Source organism: Rhinatrema bivittatum, chromosome 3 (assembly GCF_901001135.1).
Source record: "Rhinatrema bivittatum chromosome 3, aRhiBiv1.1, whole genome shotgun sequence".
Taxonomy (NCBI): Eukaryota; Metazoa; Chordata; class Amphibia; order Gymnophiona; family Rhinatrematidae; genus Rhinatrema; species Rhinatrema bivittatum.
This window is the reverse complement of record NC_042617.1, coordinates 74,038,395-74,058,876: the sequence shown is the minus strand read 5'-3', so window position 1 is coordinate 74,058,876 and position 20,482 is coordinate 74,038,395. Positions and strand designations below refer to the sequence as shown.

The following is a 20,482-nucleotide window of genomic DNA, read 5'->3' as shown; positions in this document are numbered from 1 at the left end:
GCGCTATCCCTCGTGTCTCTCTTGCTCACCAGTTGCAGTCTCAGCATACAGCAACAGCTCGCCAATTCCTTGTCCTTTTAGGACACATGGCGTCCTCGGTCCATGTCACACCAATGGCCCACCTGGCCATGAGACTCATGCATTGGACTCTGAGGTCACAATAGATTCAAGCTGTTCAGCCTCTGTCGACCATTGTCCACATCACCGACTCACTCAGTCTGTCTCTCGCTTGGTGGAAAAATCTCAATCTCCTCCAGGGTCTGCCCTTTCAAGTGCCAGATCCTCAACTCATTCTCACCACCAATGCTTCCAACATCAGGTGGGGAGCCCACGTGGACAATCTACAGACACAAGGGTCTTGGTCTCCAGAGGAAGCCAAACATCAAACTGCCTAGAACTTCAAGCAATGCGATATGCTCTCAGGGCTTTTCAGGAGCACCTGTCAAATCACATCATCCTGATTCAGATGGACAACCAGGTGGCCATGTGGTATATCAACAAGCAGGGAGGCACAGGCTCCTTCCTGCTGTGTAGATTTGGTCGGAAGCGCTCTCCCACTTGATGTACCTCAGGGCCACCTACTTGCTGGGAGTGGACAATGTCTTGGCAGACAAACTGAGTCGTGTCTTCCAGCCACATGAGTGGTCTCCCAACCCCTCGGTAGCGACTTCAATCTTTCACCAATGGGGTTACCCCCAGACAGACCTCTTTGCGTCCCCTCAGAACCACAAAGTGGACAACTACTGCTCCCTCATTCGGAGCGAGCGCTCTCAGCCCAGAGATGCATTCTCTCTCTCTCTCATGGGCAACCGGTCTGCTCTATGCATTCCCTCCACTTCTTTTGAAGACTCTCATGAAGCTTTGTCAGGACAAGGGAACCATGATCCTGATAGCACCTCACTGGCCACGCCAAGTGTGGTTTCCTATACTCCAGGATATCTCCATCTGTAGGCACATTCCCTTGGGAATGGACCCGCATCTGATCACTCAAAACAACGGATGCCTACGCCATCCCAATCTTCAGGCCTTGTCCCTGTCTGCATGGATGTTGAAAGGTTAATCCTTCAACCACTTAACCTTTCAGATTTGGTTTCTCATGTCCTGATTGCTTTGCAAAAGCCTTCCACAAGACAATCTTATTCCTATAAATGGAAAAGGTACACATCATGGTGCACTTCGCAGTCCCTTGATCCCTTTTCCTGTCCAATCCCAAGGTTTTTGGACTATCTGGCATTTGTCAGTCAGGTTTAAAGAAATCTTCAATCAGAATGCAGCTCAGTGCGGTAGCTGCCTTCCATAAAGGTGTCTGATGTTCCTATATCAGTACAACCCCTCATAACACGCTTTTTAAAGGGCTTGCTCCATGTCAAGCCACCTTTACATGCTCCGGCCCCTTCTTGGGACCTTAATCTGGTTCTTGGTCTGCTCATGAAACCACCATTCGAGCCTCTTCACTCCTGTGACCTAAAATATCTCACATGGAAAGTGATTTTCCTTTTGGCTATCACTTCAGCTCACAGGGTTAGAGAACTACAGGCCCTAGTTACCTATCCGCCTTACACTAAACTCCTGCAGGACCGGGCGGTACTCCGCACTCACCTTAAATTTTTACCTAAGTTAGTTTTGGAGTTTCACATTAATCAATCCATCATACTACCTACCTTCTTTCCCAGGCCCCATTCCAATCCAGGGGAACAGGCGCTGCATTCCCTCGACTGTAAACAAGTTCTAGTGTTCTACCTAGACCATACAGTTGCCCACAGGAAGAGTACTCTGTTATTCGTCTCTTTCCATCCCAATAAATTAGGGCAACCTGTGGGTAAGCAGGCTCTCTCCTCCTGGTTGGCAGACTGCATATCTCTTTGCTATCAGCAAGCAGGCATTCCTTTTCAAGACAGTGTCAAAGCACACTCTGTGAGGGCCATGGCAACTTCAGTAGCACACCTACGATCTGTGCCTCTTCCTGACATTTGCAGGGCAGCCACCTGGAGTTCTCTCCACACTTTCGCAGCCCACTATTGCTTGGACAAAGCCGGAAGACAAGATTCCATCTTCGGCCAGTCTGTCCTGCGTAACTTATTTCTAATGTGATGTACCTACACCCGCCTGCCTGGTGGGGTTCAGGATGCCCTCTACCAAATTCCACCCCAGTTGTTGTGCCTGTTGCACGCCGTTGGGTACATTTGGTGCACGTCCAGACATCCTCAGCTTGGTACTCACCCATATGTGAGGACTACCATCCTGCTTGTCCTGTAATAAAGCAAATGTTGCTTACCTGTAACAGGTGTTCTCACAGGACAGCAGGATGTTAGTCCTCATGAAACCCACCCGCCGCCCCGCGGTGTTGGGTTCGTAACATTTTGTTTTATTTTTCGGCACAGCCTGTAGCTTTCAAATAAGACTGAAGGGGGACCCCTGCTGGCTGCAGGGTTAGTGCCATGCTGGGCATGCCCAGTAGGGGCCAGTGAAAGTTCTGGAAACTTTGACAGAAGTTTTCCGTGATTGGGCTCCATCCTAATGATGTCACCCATGTGTGAGGACTAAACATCCTGCTGTCCTGTGAGAACACCTGTTACAGGTAAGCAACATTTGCTATCTTCCATATGCAATGGCTAACTTATCTTGTTGAATAGAACCCTGTTAACAGGTAACATTTTCACTGTAAATATTTGTACAAATAAAGGCTTTCATGATCTTTTTTACAAACTTGTATACTTTACTGTTAAATGTAATACATTTTTTTTTCTTGGTGCAAAATTGTTTGCATTATTTAACTGTATTGTAAACTTGTTCCAATAAGGTTTCTTTGTAGTATTTCAATTTTAGTGTTTGCTTTGGGGCATGCTTTTAGAATTGCTTTGCTACTTTTTCAGTTTTAGATTTGTCACACAAGGTCTTTAGTGGCTAACAAACCAGAAGCTTAAATTCCTAGAGCTTGAGTGGGTCATTTTGTTAGTGTATTAAAGCTGGTTAAGATTTTGAAGTATTTCCACAACAAAGCATATTTGGGAGTCTTGATGTTGATCATAACACAAATATCTAGATTGCAATCTACAATTACAGCTTGGGTCAATTCAAATTTGATACACCTGATAGTTCTCTCAAATTTACAAAATTGGTATCTTAAGGGTACTGCTATTCAGAACTTTTGTATTTGTTTAAAAAAAAAAGTTGCAATAAAGGGCTTGGCTTTTTGATCTTGTTGCTGGAATGCTGTAAGATCTGAAAGTAAAGTACCATGTTAAGTCATCTACCAGTGCTAGCTCTGACTGTACTTCATAGTAGTTGGTCCCCCCTCTTGATATCAACTAGAAGGAATATTAAGCCTTTACTGTGATTCCTGCAGATTTTAGGACACTTAAGCTCTATTGCCCCTGTTAGATTACTGTAACCCTATACATTGGCTTAATACAGTTGCAAGATTAATCTCCAGCCTTCCATGAAGGCATCATTATATCCTCTGTCTTGCAGAAGTTACATTGGGTCCCAAACCTGGGTGAAGTACAAAGTCTTACTATTTAGTCCACAGTCCTTTGGCTCTAAACTTCTTCTCCTTTTCCCACACCCAAAGAACCATCTTTCTGCAGAAAGGATTGCTGGGGGTGCCAGTGGTCTAAGCAAAGCTTGCCAAAGCTCAAGCAGGCATTTTTTATTGCCATGCCTGATCCCTGGAACTCCATATGCCTCTCAAACTTGAATAAAATATTAAAGGAAAAACATCTTTTAAACAAGCCTTTTAATTTGTTTTTAATTTTGCTTTTAAGGTAAGCTCATATTCTATCTGTCTTCAATAAATCATTGAATGGACTTTTTTTTTTTTTTTAAATGTGCATATCTACTAGCAACTTTAAGCCTTGCTGATTTTGTTTTTCCTGTTTAGAAGAATGTTCCTTTTGTAAACACTCGGGCTCTGGCATTTGGCAGTCTGTAAACATTAATAGAGAAGCTATAGTTTCCTGCTACCATGATTTAAATTGTTAAATGAAAATTGGGACATGTTTTCCATGGTAAAACATTAAGGGCTGTTTATCAATTTTCCCTTTTTCAGTAAGTTTCAAAGGTGCAGCTTTGGTCCCTCTAAGTATTAGTGCATGAGAACTGACCTATAATTGTGCTGCAATAGCTTGCAATGTTAACATGTTCTAAAACAAGTTTTAATGGCTTTTTTTTTCTTATAGGCTGATCAATTGACAGAGGAGCAGATTGCAGGTAAACTGATTTCCATACAGTAATGGGGTGGGAGGCATTTCTAATAACCATAGTGAAGGTATCTCTTCCCCATGTATTATGCAAAATACTTGATTAGGCTACTTGGCAACTAAAATTGGGAACTCGTAAAGCTTTTTTTCCCCACCATTGACTTTGAATTCTCTTGCTCATTTGATTTGTTCCCATGACTTTGGCACCTAGTGAGTAGCCACATTGAGCAGTCAAATATTGAGATCTTAATATATTGTTTTTATTTTATATAGAATCTTTAAACCCTTTCCATCTGTAAACAAGATGGCTTTCTACTATTGGAGAAAATGTAAGTTAGTGTTCCTAGAACTAACATGCATCCTATAAGCCAGGGTAGGCAACCTCCACTTCTCATGGATACCAGTTTGCTCTGACTGTGTCCCTGAATATGAAGTTTTCCTACAACTTTTTCAGCAGTGCATGCCATGCATAGTAGGGATTATCTGACAGCTTGAAGCATATTGGTGTCCATAAGGACTGTAGGCTGCCCCACACAATCTGTTTTATTCTGAAAGCCATCCTATCTTGGGTAATATGTATATCACACTAAAGGTAGGTAAAGATGGAAAGAGTTTAAAGATTCTATATAAAATTATAGTTCTATATATAGTTCATTATAGTTGGAACTTGAGAAACATGTTTGGCACAATTTGCCAGGTATCTAGCAACTTTTAGAAATATGCTCTCATTCTAGGAAAGCTGCTACAACTAATCCTTGTTTTGCTTGACAACTCGTTTTTTTACTCAGAATTCAAAGAAGCCTTTTCACTATTTGACAAAGATGGAGATGGCACAATCACTACAAAAGAGTTGGGGACTGTAATGAGGTCATTGGGGCAGAACCCAACAGAAGCTGAGCTGCAGGATATGATTAATGAAGTAGATGCTGATGGTAAGGCATTCTGTCTTATTTTTCTTCAATCTCCTTGCATTAAAAGTACAATTAAACTTTACTAAAATCTCTTCCCAGGCAATGGCACAATTGACTTCCCTGAATTTCTAACGATGATGGCAAGAAAAATGAAAGATACAGACAGTGAAGAAGAAATCAGAGAAGCGTTTCGTGTATTTGATAAGGTACCAAGCATTTACAAGATGTTTGGCATGGGGGACGGGGGGAGCAATGTTAAGAGGCAATGAACATATTTACTTAATCTTCAGTAGGTTTGAGATCACTGTTCTAAACGTCATGGATCAGAATTCCACTGACAGTATACCTAGCATACTCTTTATCAACACTCAGATAATCCTATTACTAATCTGTATGGAAATTCAGTAAAGATCCTTTAAAGCATATCAGACTCAGAAGCACCCCACCACCTTCTCCAAAAGCAGCATTGTCTGCCGGTCCTAGTTTTCATGTCGCTGAAGTTATACAAAACATTTTCAGTTATACCAAACATTTTGACAGTACTTACATAACTTTTATATGGAAGCAATGTTTCATTTTCTAGTTAGTGTAACATTTTCACTTTAAATGGTTCCTTGGTTCTGTAACAGCAAGTATCCTGTCTGTTTTTGACAGGATGTACCATATCAGTACAACTTGCTGGTTTGACAAGTACTAGTCTCTAAGAGTTCCAATATCCTACTGCGCTTCCCTCTGCATACAAGCAAATGGACATTTTGAAGTATCTTGCTACTGCAGGCTTTTCCCTTCAGTAGTCCAGTAACACATAGTACAGCACAATTTTCTGCCAATGTATGAGACTGCACTAGTTTTGAAAGGAACTGCAGATATGAGTTACTTCGTAATCAGGTTTCCCATGCTTGCAGGCTTAAGACTTAACATGACATAGGTGTTAGGTCAGTCAGGGCCACTCCTCAGGGGAGGGAATACAGAAGCAGGAAGAAACATATAACCAAGCTTCAATCTTGCACTCCCTACAGTAATGTAACTTCAAACTTTTCTAGTTAGCTGCTTGTTCTCTTTAAAAGAGCAGGCAAAATGAGGGTTAAGTGATTGCGCATTAACTTGTAGTTAGGAGTATGTATCTCACAAGAGCAGTCTAGTTTGTGAAGAAGCAAAGCCTTGTATATTTTGTGGGCTCTTGGTAATAGAACATCTCATCAAGTTTGGATTGGCATATTGAATATCTCCATGGGATTTTTTCTTTACCTTTTCAGGGACAGTGCCCTTGGAACTACAGTTCAAGCTTACATACCAAAGGCAGACTTTGTAAGATGCAGCATTTTAGGAAAACATGAGTGATCAGACAAAAACATCTGTTAATATTTCAAATCTCTTATGCATCACAGAATGCACAATCAAACCAAAGGAAATAAAATGGTTCTCCTCAAAAGTTTACATACCTTAGTTAATACCATGTATTGCCTCCTTTTGCATCAATGACTGCTTGCAATCTTTTGTGATAGTTGTGAATGAGGCCCTTTATTTTCTCATATGGTAAAGCTGCCCATTCCTCTTGGCAAAAAGCCTCCAGATCCTGTAAATTCTTTGGTTGTCTAGCATGAACTGCATGTTTTGAGTTCTCCCCCCAAAGTGGCTCAATGAGGTCAGGAGACTGGCCACTCCAGAACATTCACGTTCTTCTTTTGCAGCCACTGAAGGGTCATGTTGGAACATCTGGGTGTGTCCCATACATGGCTCCCTGGCTAAATGCAAATTCTCCAATATTTTCTGATGCAGCATTTATCCTGCCATCCGTTTTGGTTAATTCCCTGTGGCTCACACCCCAAAACAGCAGAGATCTACTCCCGTGCTTCTCTTAGGCCTTGTTGACTCCTCCCTAAACATAGCATTTATGGTTGTGGTGATAAAGTTCAATTTTGGTTTCCTTGCTCCAAATCTTTGTTCCAGAAGTTTTGAGGCATTTCTAGGTGCTGTTTGGTGTATTGTAAGTGGGCTGTTTTGTAGTGTTGCCAGAAAAAAGCCATTGCTGCAACTCTACCATGCAATTCATTTCAGTTCATTTCTGTTCAAGTATCTCCTCGTATATGCCTGGTTTTGGCCTCTGTTGGAAACAGGATGCTGGGCTTGATGGACCCTTGGTCTGACCCAGCATGGCAATTTCTTATGTTACGTTCTTATGAAACATCCCCACAATTCTGTTTCAGAAGGTGCTTTATGGTTTTCTTTGCATCCCAACAAATTTTCCTGGCAGTTGTCTGAAATCTCTTGGTCTAGCTTGGTATTAAACCCATAACTTTCCACTTGATCAGTATGAACAGTACTAATTGGCATTTTCACATTTTTTGGACATCTTTTCATATCCTTTTCCTGACTTAAAGTTGAGCCACTTTTTCCCACAGATCCTTTGGTTCTTTTGCTTCTTTTGCTTTCCCCAAGCTTCAGTAATCACCAAAGTCAGCGCAGCCCTGGATGACATGCACAAGGGTTTCTTGAGCTAAGAAAATAAGACTATAAAGACACTAATTGCAGTCAATCAAGGTACCGGTGTGGATACCTAGTCTTCATTGCTATCTCAATTTGTCAGCTTGAGTGATTATTAGCCCAAACATTTAAGGGTGTCAACTTTTGAACGGGACCAATTTCCTTTATTGCTATTTAATGATTATGCTAGTCGCATAAGGTTTAATTTGAAGCATTAAATAAGACTTGTCTGATCACTCATGTTTTCTTAATGTTACAAACCTTACAAATTCTGCCAGGGATATGTAAAACTATGAGTACAACTGTAGCTTTGAAAAGTAGGGGTAAGCCCTCTTTGGCAGAATCTTCACAACTACTGATTTAAAGGGTTTGTCACTGTCTGGGGGCAGTAGGAATTGGTTTCTGATTCAGAAGAAGCTAAAAGGTCTTGCCTATTTTCATCAAAAAGGGCTGGTTATGCAGGTGGCATCAGTCTGTGTTGAAGCATAGGAGTCAGAGAAGGACAAGTCAGATGTAGTCCCTAGAATGGGATCTACAAGATCTGTTCATCCTATGACTGATATTAGACAGAATAGTCTGACTTGGATTGCAAAAGCCATTCTAAAGTGTTTCCAAAACCATCTGGCTGCTGAAGTGGGGCTGACATCTAGGGTACATAGTACTGTATTGGTTTCTGTAAAGGGAGTAGCATTCTTGAAGGTACACCTGAAACACCAAAAGGATAAGTCTGATGGGGTCTCATTTGATTGCAGGACCGTCTGCTATAGGGACATGTGCTATTAGAAATGAGCAGTTCTTGGCTGAGATGACAGACCTGTACACGTGTGGGGAATGGCTAACATCCTGCCACCATCTGTAACCTGTAATATATAGGTTGTGAAACACACAACTTGCAAGAAAAGGGAAATAACATTGCACACAGCCCACAAATTAAGAGGTAACACTGCCTGCCACAACCCTGTTGGAGACAGTATGTAACAGGAGTTAATAGACAAGCTTTTCAGGTAAAACAAGTCTAGCCCATCAGAATCAAAGGACCTAGGAGCCATGCCAAATGCTGGTATATTTGCCTTGAAAGCATAAAGTACCATAGAGGCTGAAGTTGGGATACAGTCAGTTCCTTCCATCCAGAGAAAGCAGACTTTCTCTGGATGGAAGACTTCAGCATCAAGTAAAGACTTAAAGCATCAGTGTCTGGGGTGCAATGCCACTAGCAGATTCTGGCTGCTGCTGCATAAATCCATCTTCTGCAGGAATGCTTCAGCTTATCCTCTTGTTACCTTTGAACGGCAACCCTCTGGGTCTACATGCCAGCCACTGATTCTAAAGTAACACAGGAAAATGTGACTTCCTGCCTATGCAGCATGAGCATTGTCAGTTTTGAGGAGTTCATCTGAAAGATGAGACATTGATGTCAATACTAGTACACTAGCCTTAAATACTGAGGTCCAACCTCTATTGGAAACTTTAAAAGCATTTGTCAGAGCACTGATATTGGTCTACCAGATAGCCCTCCAGGAATAACTTTATCCAAGGACAAGCAGGATGGTAGCCCTCACACAAAGGTGACATCAAATGGAGCCTGGCACAACTTTTCAGTTTCAAGAAACTGATGGCACACTGAGCATGCCCAGCATGCTGCCAACCTCACATCCACACAGGGTTCCTCTTCACTCTCCCTTTCTGCAAAGCAATTTGTGAGCTAGCACTCTTCACAACTTCTCAATTTTTTTTTTCCCATGTCACGTAGGTTCCCTCTGATTTTTCATCTGTTTTCTCTGCATCCTGGTAGGCTTCGCAGTCTATCGCTGACTTTCATCTCCCAGTGGCTGCTACCATTGACCGCATACTTTTTCTGACGTCAACAGCAACTGCTCCCTGGCCCTGACTTGGGAGCAGGAGACAGACTGCTCCCTGTCTGTCAGACAGGGAGCAGTCCTGATCAGATTCCGGTCTCCCTCTGTCCCAGGAAGAGACTGTGGTAACTACTGAGCGCTAGAAAAAACATTCGCTGCTCATCGTCATCTAAGTCTGACCAGACAGGTATCAACATTGGTGCTTCCTCAGAAGCAATCCTGGGCAGAGGAAATGGTTCTGGTCCTGCTGAAGCCTCTCGGCAGTGGAGGAATCTGTGCCCCCCCCCCAGCTCTCCAGAGGATGTCCCAATTCTGCCCCTCATACAGTCTTATCGGCTGCTTTTGAGGAGGAATTAGAGGCACATGTGGCTGGCAGCTGGGCCCTGCAGGGCTTTGAGCCTCCAGTTCCCAACCAGGACCACCACCACTGCAAGAGCCTACTCTGGCACTTCCACCCTTACTGGAACAGCTCAATATGCTGTTCAGTGTCTTTGACACAGCCTGCTCCAGTGCCTCAAGCCCCTTCATGGGTGAAGGGAGCACTGCTACCATTGGCCCCCATACCAGTGAAACTCCTCTGAGGAAGGGCCATCAATTCAATGGCAGCTCAGATGCACAGTGCTTAGCCACCTTCCAGCTCTCCCAGGGCCATCAGGATTGGTTCCACCAGTGCCATCAATTCCCGCTAACACCAGCAGATCTGTAGGTGCTCCTCAACCTCAAGGCCCACTGGTGCCTCCATCACCTCTCTTGGTGCCCACTAGGCCCACACCCTGGACACAGCTGGATCTCTCAGCCCCCACATCCCTGGTGAATCAGTGAGGGAGAGGCCTTTTATGACCCTCTGGGAAGGGGGTGGTGTCCATATCCTCCACTGAGAAATTGGAGGATCTTCCCTCTGAGCCTTCTCGGGAGGAAAGGTCTCATTTGCAGGATTTGTGAAGGCCATGGCAGAATTGGTGCCTTTTCAACTTTTAACTGAACATGACTCTAGACACAAAATGCTCAAGATTTTGGAATATCCAGGAATTGCAGAAGAGGTTGTGCAATACCAGTTCATGACATTTTCAAAGACTTGGTAGCTTGTCTTTGAGAATACCCTATATCTGTACCTCCTGTGAGTTGTAAGACAGATGTTTACCTGGTTCAACCTACCACCAGGTTTGAGTGCTGTCAGCTCCCCCTCTAATCGGTGATAGGATCCGCACCCATGCCTCGGCCCCCCCAGGGTGAGAGCATAGGGCCTTTGATGCCCAGGCCACCCAAAATATTCTGGACAGTATCTTCATTGCCCAGCAGCTTGGACTCTGACCTGGTGGCTGATTACATCAAATCTGACATAGTAACTGCAGAAAAGGACCAGCTTCTGATGGTAGTATCTGCTTTGTGCAGATACCTTCATGTTTCTCTTGCCGCCAAGCCTTATAAGGGTAGTAACATTTACAATCAAAACCGTGTCAAACCTGTAACAAGTTACTGTTAGCAATATTTTATTGGGTGAGGAGCTGCCTTGATGCAGACATTGCTGCTTGATATTTGCTTTGGGACTTGGCTGTAGTAGCCATCCTGTACTTTTTCCCTTGTCTGTCAGTATCCCAAATCGTAAAGGTCCAGGCCCATCTTGGTAGTTTATCAAATTCCCCCTGCCAAATGGGGTGATTGGAGTTGCATGAAGGCTACTTGTAGGTAGTAATCCCTGACCCTTGCATTAAGTAGTTCTGCACTGTGCAGGTTGCCCCCATGCTCCCTCTGTCACTTCTGTCCTCTAGCCTTTAAGGATCCAAAGTGCATATCCCATGCCCCTCTGAATTTGATTTACTTCACCATCTCTGGAAGGGCATTACAAGCCTCCACCATCCTCACCCTTTCCTAACAGTTTAGTCACCCACTTGGAGTTTCATTTTATGACCCCCTAGTTCTGTTTGATGGAAAAATTTTGTAGTTCATATCAAAACATTTCAGATATCCAAAAGTCTGTATTGCATTTTACCCCGTACCTAATCTCTTTCAGGCTATACATATTTAGATCCTTCAGTCTCAAGTCTTCAGATACTGACCCCACACCATTTTGGTAGCCCTTCTCTGGATCACCTCCATCCTGTCTCTATCCTCTGAGATGGTCTCCAGAACTGAACGCAGTATGCCAAGTGAGGCCTCCTCAAGGACCTGTACCAAGGGCATTATCGCTGCCTCCTTTTTCCTTCTGGATGCTCCTTCCTATACAGCCCAGCATTCATCTGGCTTTAGTTACCATCTTATCACACTGCTTAAGTCTTCAGATCATCATACTATTACCCCAAGGTCTGAGTAAAATACTGATGTTCACAGGCCATCATACAGCTTTCGGATTACCACACCCCAGATGCATGATTCTGTACTTGAATTGAATCCTCCTATCAAATCTTTAACTACTCCTAAAGCTTTCTTAAATCACTTTCCATTGTCTGGTCTGTTGCAGATCTTGGTATAACCTGCAAATTGATAGACTTTAGCTTTATCCCTTCTACAATGTCACTCAGATACTGAACAGAAAGGTCCCTGTGGAATTCCCCTCAACACTGTTCTCTTGTTAGATGGCATGTAATGGTAAATGGAATTACTATCAGTCAACGAGTTTGTAATCCATGACACCACCTTGGTACCCACTCCCAAGCGTCTCATTTAATTCACAAGCTGCCTATGTAGGCCCATATCAAAAACTTTGAAATCAAAGTAGATCATACAGGGGTTAAAGGGGCTCTTAGGGAAGATAAGGTCATTGCAGAAAGACTAAATGAATTATTTTCTTTTCCTCCGTGTTTACTAATGAGGATGTTGGGGAGATACCAGTTCCGGAGATGGTTTTCAGGGGTGATGACTCAGACGAACTGAACGAAATCACTGTGAACCTGGAAGATTGACAAACTAAAGAGTAGCAAATCACCTGGACCGGAATAGGAATGGAATAGGAGGCAATGTCTTTTCGTGGATTACAAACTGGTTAAAAGACAGGAAACAGAGTAGGATTAAATGGTCAATTTTCTCAGTGGAAAAGGGTAAATGGAGTGCCTCAGGGATCTGTACTTGGACCGGTGCTTTTGTGATACATTACAGGAGGACCTTGCAAGACTGGAAGATTGGGCATCCAAATGGCAGATGAAATTTAATGTGGACAAGTGCAAGGTGTTGCATATAGGGAAAAATAACCCTTGCTGTAGTTACACGATGTTAGGTTCCATATTAGGAGCTACCACCCAGGAAAAAGATCTAGGCATCATAGTGGATAATACTTTAAAATCGTCGGCTCAGTGTGCTGCAGCAGTCAAAAAAGCAAATAGAATGTTAGGAATTATTAGGAAGGGAATGGTTAATAGAATGGAAAATGTCATAATGCCTCTATATCGCTCCATGGTGAGACCGCACCTTGAATACTGTGTACAATTCTGGTCGCCGCATCTCAAAAGATATAGTTGCGATGGAGAAGGTACAGAGTAGGGCAACCAAAATGATAAAGGGGATGGAACAGCTCCCCTATGAGGAAAGGCTGAAGAGGTCAGGGCTGTTCAGCTTAGAGAAGAGACGGCTGAGGGGGGATATGATAGAGGTCTTGAACGTGTAGATGTGACTCGGTTATTTACAATTTCGAATAATAGGACTAGGTGGCATTCCATGAAGTTAGCAAGTAGCACATTTAAGACTAATCAGAGAAAATTCTTTTTCACTCCACGCACAATAAAGCTCTGGAATTTGTTGCCAGAGAAGGTAGTTAGTGCAGTTAGTGTAGCTGGGTTCAAAAAAGGTTTGGATAAGTTCTTGGAGGAGAAGTCCATTAATGGCTATTAATGAATTATACTTAGGGAATAGCCACTGCTATTAATTGCATCAGTGGCATGGGTTCTTCTTAGTGTTTGGGTAATTGCCAGGTTCTTGTGGCCTGGTTTTTGGCTTCTGTTGGAAACAGGATGACGGGCTTGATGGACCCTTGGTGTGACCCAGCATGGCAATTTCTTATGTTCTTCCTGATCCAATTTTCTAGTCACCCAATCAAAACAAAATCTAAGATTGGTCTGACAGGTATTCCCAGTGAATCTGTGCTGCCTCATGTCCAGAAAGCCACCTGATAGTTCATGGTCCTTCCAGAGTCTCCACTGACATCCCCCCACCCCCAAAATATTAAGGTGAACGTAGCCAGCCTGTGGTTTCTAGCCTCCTCTTTGCTACTACCCTTGTGAAGAGGGACCACAACTGCACTTCTCCAATCTCACAGCACCACTCCTGTTTCAGGGATCTATTGAACAAGTCTTTCAGCAGACCCGTTGGCACATCTGAGCAACCTTATGGCCTTGTCTACCTGGTTTACTTAGCGTAAGCTATACATTCTCTTCTGCAGATGGAGTTTCAACTACCCCTATCTATAGTCCTCCAGGATTCTTAAGTGAACACCAAACAAACTTGATTTATGCTGTTTTTGTGTCTCCACACATTGTTTTTCATTACCTTTCAATTTCACTATGCTACTTTGGGCCTTCCTTTGTTCTCATGGAACAGGCTCATTCCACCCATGTCAGAAAACTGTCCAGATGTGGGACTGGGCCATGTACGTGGCTGACTATGTCCTGGTAGACTGTCATGTCCTGCAACCACATAAATCCTAGAACAGGAGTAGTAAGTTAGATACTCAGAATGGGGTACACATGGTGATTGGGATCCCTGTGTTCAGAGGAACTAAACTTGTGCTCCAGAAGATACCTAGATCAAACTAACATCTGATACCACCTCTAATTTGGCAACAGGATGTTCTATATGCTCATCCTCCCAATTCCTTTAGTGGCTAACATTGCTAAAACTTAAGACAAGGACCTTGATTCTCATAGCCCCTTATTGGCAAAGATTTGACTTCCATATCTAAAGGTCCTAATAACAAAACAGGACTGCAGACAGTGACTTCTTCATGTAGCAGTTCATGGAACCAAACATTGATAACTATTAGATCTAGTTGGGTGCAAGAAAATTGGATCTACTTGTCACATTTTACTACATTGATGTACCAATCACTGAAGGGTATTTACTAAGGAAAATACTGTAATAGCATTTAACTATAAGTCACTTTTAGTATTCTAACAAGTTTCTCCATTTAAAGGTAAAAATTTGCAGGGGACATGGTTCAAAAGTAGCATCCTTGAGGCCCAGCCAAATGTATTCTGTACATTAAAAGTCAATGGAAAACTGCTGGCATGGTTTAATAGTGGGTGAAAGGCAAAGCCTAAAAGGTATCCTCCAAAATCAAAAGTAAACCCAGTGAGGAAAATAAGAACATAAGCACTGGCAAGCTAGATGTGAAAGTTAAGCACACTAAACTCAGAGCTTGGTGAGGAGAGAACTTTTTTTTTTCAAGAACATAAGCAAAAAGTCATTGGGCTGCTAGATAACTGAAGGTTAAAAGGTGGTGAGGGTGGAAAATTAGACACATTTGTTTGCCTCTATTCACTGAGAAAGGTGAAGTCATAGCACATCAGATCTTTATTGTGATGACCCTAAACTAAATTGCAGTGACACTAGAGGATAAAAATCAGATTGACTGACTAAAGAACAATTTCCTGAGACAAGATGGAATTCACTTGAGTTTTGGAAACTCAAATATGACATTGCATACATGTGTTTGGTTTGCAATATAGCACTTAAAACAGCTACAGAACCAGAAGATTGGAAGATGGCCAATGTTGGCACTAGCTTTTAAAATGGGCTAATTATAGACCAATGAGGCTGTTGGTGTTGGGCAAAATGGTGAGAAGCTATTCTTGAACAAAACTTACTGGACCATATAGACAGGGTTCAACAGGGGGAGCTTTTGTAAAGGGAAATCTCACCTTTTCAACTTACTAGACTTGTTTTTGAAGGTATAAATATGCAAACAAAGCTGAAGAGTTGATGTAGTTTGGATTTGCAGAAAGCATTTGAGACAATCCCTTATGAGGAGACTCTAGAAATGGGGAGGTAATGGGCTTGGAGGCTGTCCTATTGTGGATTTGGTAACTGGATAAGAGTAGGACTAAATGGTCAGTTTTCCAAATAGAGAGGGCAGAGTGCCACAGGAGTCTGTATTGCAACCTGTACTATCTAGCGTATTCATAAAATGATCTGGAGAAGGGGAGCAAGTGATATCAAACCCGCAGACAATTTTTTTGTTTTTGAGCTGTTATAACGGCAGAAGGTCCTTGTGAAACTGGCATCTAAATGGCAGATCAGTTTAATGTGGGCAAGTGCAAAGTAATGCCTGTAAGGGAAAAATCCCAACTAAAAGAATCTAGTGCTGGGTTCCATGTTAGTCTCCAGCTAGTGGGGAAGACCTTGGAGTAGTCTACATTTCTTTTGAGTATGGTGGCAGTCTGAAGCTAATAGAAATTATTATTATCCCAGGACAAGCAGGATGCTAGTCCTCACATATGGGTGACATTGGAGCCCTGGTACGGAAAACTTTCTGTCAAAGTTTCTAGAAACCTTTGACTGGCCCTGGGAGGCCACTGAGCATGCCCAGCATTCCATGATATTCTCTGCCACAGGGGTCTCTTCAGTCTTAGTTTTTCTGCACTGCTGTAGGCATCGCAGAGCAGGAGCCTTGTGGTTTTTTTTTTGTTTTGTTTTTTTTTCTCACAGTATTTGCTGACTAAAGTCTATTTCTCATTCATTTTCTCCCACAAGGGATCTCTCTGATTTTCTACCAGCTGGTGAGTGAGTGCAGTCTTGTTTTTACTCATTGAGTAAAAACTTTTTCTCTCAATTTTCCCTCATTTCATAGACTGCTGTCTATTTTGAAAATGGCTTCCGAATTTAAGAAATGTCCTATCTGTAATCGGACAATGTCCATTACAGACCCACACCTTGAGTGTGTTCTTTGGGGAACAAAACATGTCACAACCTGCCCTAAATGTGCAGAGATGACTCCGAAGGGAAGAAAACTTCGTCAGGAAAAGATGGAGCATCTATTCCATCTACAGCTTTTGCCTTCTCCCTCAACATCGACAAAATCATCTCCAGCCAGAGTCTCAAAACGAATAATATTGAAAAAAACACTGTCCGGAGGGGTCGGGAGACCATCCATCGCCATCAACATCTTTAGCATCGAGGTCAGTAGTCGAGCACCGACCGAAACACCATCATAGACACCGACTGAGCGTCTCTCTTCCCGGAGGCACCGATCACTAAGCAGCCAAAACTTCAGGAAACACTGCTATCCTCGACACCAGAGCCTTCACCTCACAAAAACACAAATAGTCGTACCTCCACAGGGCTCTGTGGAAGGAGTATTGATGCCTCCACCACCACCGCATTCAGCTGTGCTGCCTGCACCAGCTGTTTCACAGGAATTGTCAGATTTTATCCGGCAAGCAGTGCTCCAGGCCCTTAAGGAGCAGATGCCGATGCCTGTGTTTACCCAGATGCTGGTACCACTACCGAAGCCAGGGACTACACCGTTGCCAGCAGCACAGCCTAAAGTAATACCAGCACAACCATTGATGCCACAGACGCCATCTTAGATACCGGACCAGATACCATTGATGCCAATGACACCTGGGGACCCAGGGCATCCAGAACTGGCACTATATCAACTCTTAATGAAGAGATTTGACGATGGAGTCGGAGCTCTTCCTCCCAAGCCCTGGAAAGACCAACCTGTAGGGATACCCCTCAATGACCTGCAACCAGGTCCTTCAGGGCTTCCTCATCCACCTAGATCTTATCCAATATCCCCTCATTGAGAAGATCCATATGATACTTGGGACGAAGGACACAGACACTTCATCTGAAGATTTTGTCAGATCCTTCACCTCCAGACCCAAGGAAGAAATCTCCACCAGAGGATTTATCCTTCACAAATTTCATCCAGGATATGGCAGACACCATACCCTTCACCTTAGTGATGGAGGAAGATTCAAGACAACAGACATTGGAGGTTCTCCAATTTGTGGATCCTCCAAAGCAGGTAGTAGCCATACCTGTCCATGATGTCCTGGATTTACAACATCGACTTTGGGAGCATCCATGCTCAGTGCCTGCTGTAAATAAAAGAATGGAAACAACTTATTTGGTGCAGTCTGCTCCTGGCTACCAAAAGACACAGCTTCCACACCAATCAGTGGTGGTAGAATCCGCACAAAAGAAGTCAGAGGATAGGGCCACATTCTTCCAACTCCCCCAGGAAAAGATCAGATTCTTGGATTCCCTGGGAAGAAAGGTTTATCAAGGAGCCATGTTAAATTCTAAAATATCTTCTTACCAATTATACGTGACTCAATATCAAAGAAATCTGTGGAAACAGATGCAAGAGTTTATACCATCATTGCCACAGCAACATCAAGAAGCAGCCCAGGCAATTATTCACAAAGGACTGGAGGCTGGCAAGCACAAGGTCTGTGCTGCATATGATGGGTTTGAAACAGCATCCAGAGTGGCTGCATTGGAATAAGTGCAAGCCTCTGACCTCGGGCCTGAAGTCCAAGAAAAATTAGTTGACCTCCCATGTCTTGGCGATAACCTTTTTGGTTCAAAGGTACGAGATGCGGTTGCTCAATTGAAAGAGCACACAGAAACCCTGCAACAACTTTCATTAATTCTGCAGGATCCAGCTACACAGTCAACTCGTAGGCCTCAAAGAAAAGAACCTAGAAGGCCCTTCTATCGACAGGCGTTATTACCCTCCAACATCAAGGGGCAGATCTTCTAGGCCACAAAAAAGAGCTCAGCCCAGACAATCTAGGGCGGCTAGGCCTCAACCTCCGCCACAGACGAGACCGGCTGCTGGCTTTTGAGGCCTTTCCCAGAGACTGAAGCTATCTCTCCAATCCTTATCCAGAGCTTCTAGTAGGAAGTAGAGTATCCTCCTTTTACAACCATTGGTTACAAATAACAGACCAATGGGTACTTGCAATAATCTCGATGTTACCAATTCAGTTTCCTCTCAATTCCAAGAGATTCTCCTCAGACCATTCTCTAAGCGAAAATCACATAATCTAATTACAAGTAGAATTATCCACCCTTCTGAGAGCCGGTGCCCTGGACTCAGCAGGGCAGAGGATTCTATTCCAGTTTATTTCCTCATTCCAAAGAAAACTGGAGGCCTACGTCCCATCCTAGACCTCAGAAATCGCAACAAATTTCTGAAGAATGAAGAAGTGAAAGCATGGTTCCTAGAGAAACCATCCTGAACTCTTCTAACAGGAGATTGGCTTTGTTCTTTGGATCTTCAAGACTCTTACACTCACATTCCTATATTTCTTCCTCAAAGTATCTGCACTTCATGGTAGGCCATCAACATTTCTAGTACAGAGTACTACCATTCGGACTTGCCTCTGCTCCCAGAGTATTCACCAAATGTCTGGCAGTAATAACAGCACACTTACACAAAAAGTGTCCATGTCTTTCCCTACTTAGACTGGCTCATCAGAAGTCAATCTCAACAAGGAGCTCTGGCTTCTCTGTCGAACAATTACTCTACTTCATTCCATGGGTTTTCTCATCAATTATCAAGTCCCATCTCATTCAGTCTCACCAGCTTCAGTTCATAGGAGCAGAATTGAACACCATACTTTCAAAAGCTTTTCTACCCGAGGATCGGGCAGACACTTTCCCTACTGGCAAACTCTATTCACTCAAAGAAACAAGCAACAGCTCATAAGTTTCTAACCTTGCTAGGCCACATGGCATCCACAGTTCATGTCACTCCTATGGCAAGGTTAGCCATAAGGGTAACTCAATGGACTTTAAGATCATAATGGATTCAAGCCATTCAACCACGTTACTCTCCAATTCAAGTAACCCACCAGCTACGTTCATCTCTACTTTGGTGGGCGACCAAGGACAATTTGCGCAAGGGCCTTCCCTTCCAGCAACCAGTCCCACAGATAACTTTAACTACAGATGCATCCACCTTGGGTTGGGGAGCTCACAAACAATCTCCAAACCCAGGGTACTTGGACAAAACTCGAAGCAACATTTCAAATCAATTTCCTGGAACTTTGAGCTATGCGTTCAAGGACTGCCTCTCCCACAAGACTGTTCTGATACAGACAACACAGTAGCCATGTGGTACATCAACAAGCAGGGCGGTATGGGCTCGTATCTCCTTTGTCAAGAAGCAGCACAGATTTGGGACTGGGCCCTAACACACTCAATGCTTTTACGGGCCACTTACCTAGCAGGAATTCACAATGTAGTGTCGGATCGCCTCAGTCGTCAATTCCAACCTCCCAAATGGTCTCTGGATCCAGAAGTGGCAACAAAGATCTTTCAACGTTGGGGCCAACCAACAGTAGACCTCTTTGCATCACAACTGAATTACATAGTGGACAATTATTGCTCCCTATTCAAGCAGAGAAACCGCTTACCCAGGGATGCCTTTGCTCGCCACTGGAACTCAGGCCTTCTATACACGTATCCCCTGATACTGCTAATAACCAAAACTCTAGTGAAGCTACAACAGGACAAAGGGTCCATGATACTCATAGCCCTGTATTGGCCTCGACAAGTAGGGTTTCCCATACTTCTAGACCTCTTGATCAAAGATCCAATTCGCCTGGGCACAGCACCCACTCTAACTCCAGGGCAGGTTGCATCATCCCAACCTTCAATCCCTATCCCTCACAGCATGAATGTTGAAAGCTTGATTCTACAACCTCTCAATCTTTCAACTAATGCATCTCAAGTGCTTGTAGCTTCACGTAAACCTTCAGCACGAAAGAATTATTCTTCCAAATGGAAAAGGTTTACAATGTGGTGCACAAAATAGTATTAACCCTTTTTTTTTTTTTCCTGCACTACATCACCTCTATTAGACTATCTATGGCATCTCTCAGACTCTGGTCTCTAGACTCATCTGTAAGAGTACATTTAAGTGCAATGTCAGCTTATCATAATACCGTTGGGGATGCACCAAATCAGTACATCCCCTAGCTAGTAGATTTATGAGAGGTTTAATTCAACTTAAACCTCCACACTGACCACTGGTCACGCAATGGGACCTTAATGTGGTCTTAACGAGACTCATGCGTTCTCCTTT

General features: G+C 43.3%; 1 protein-coding gene across 1 annotated transcript in view; it reads left to right on the top strand.

Annotated features, from left to right (window-relative positions):
• The window catches only part of CALM2 (calmodulin 2), a 75,868-nt gene that overhangs the window by 41,285 nt on the left and 14,101 nt on the right, over nucleotides 1-20,482 (top strand). The window contains exons 2-4 of the mRNA XM_029593374.1: nucleotides 4,179-4,209; nucleotides 4,988-5,131; nucleotides 5,210-5,316. Of these exons, the coding sequence (XP_029449234.1) occupies nucleotides 4,179-4,209; nucleotides 4,988-5,131; nucleotides 5,210-5,316 (282 nt within the window). The remainder of the gene's footprint in view (nucleotides 1-4,178; nucleotides 4,210-4,987; nucleotides 5,132-5,209; nucleotides 5,317-20,482) is intronic.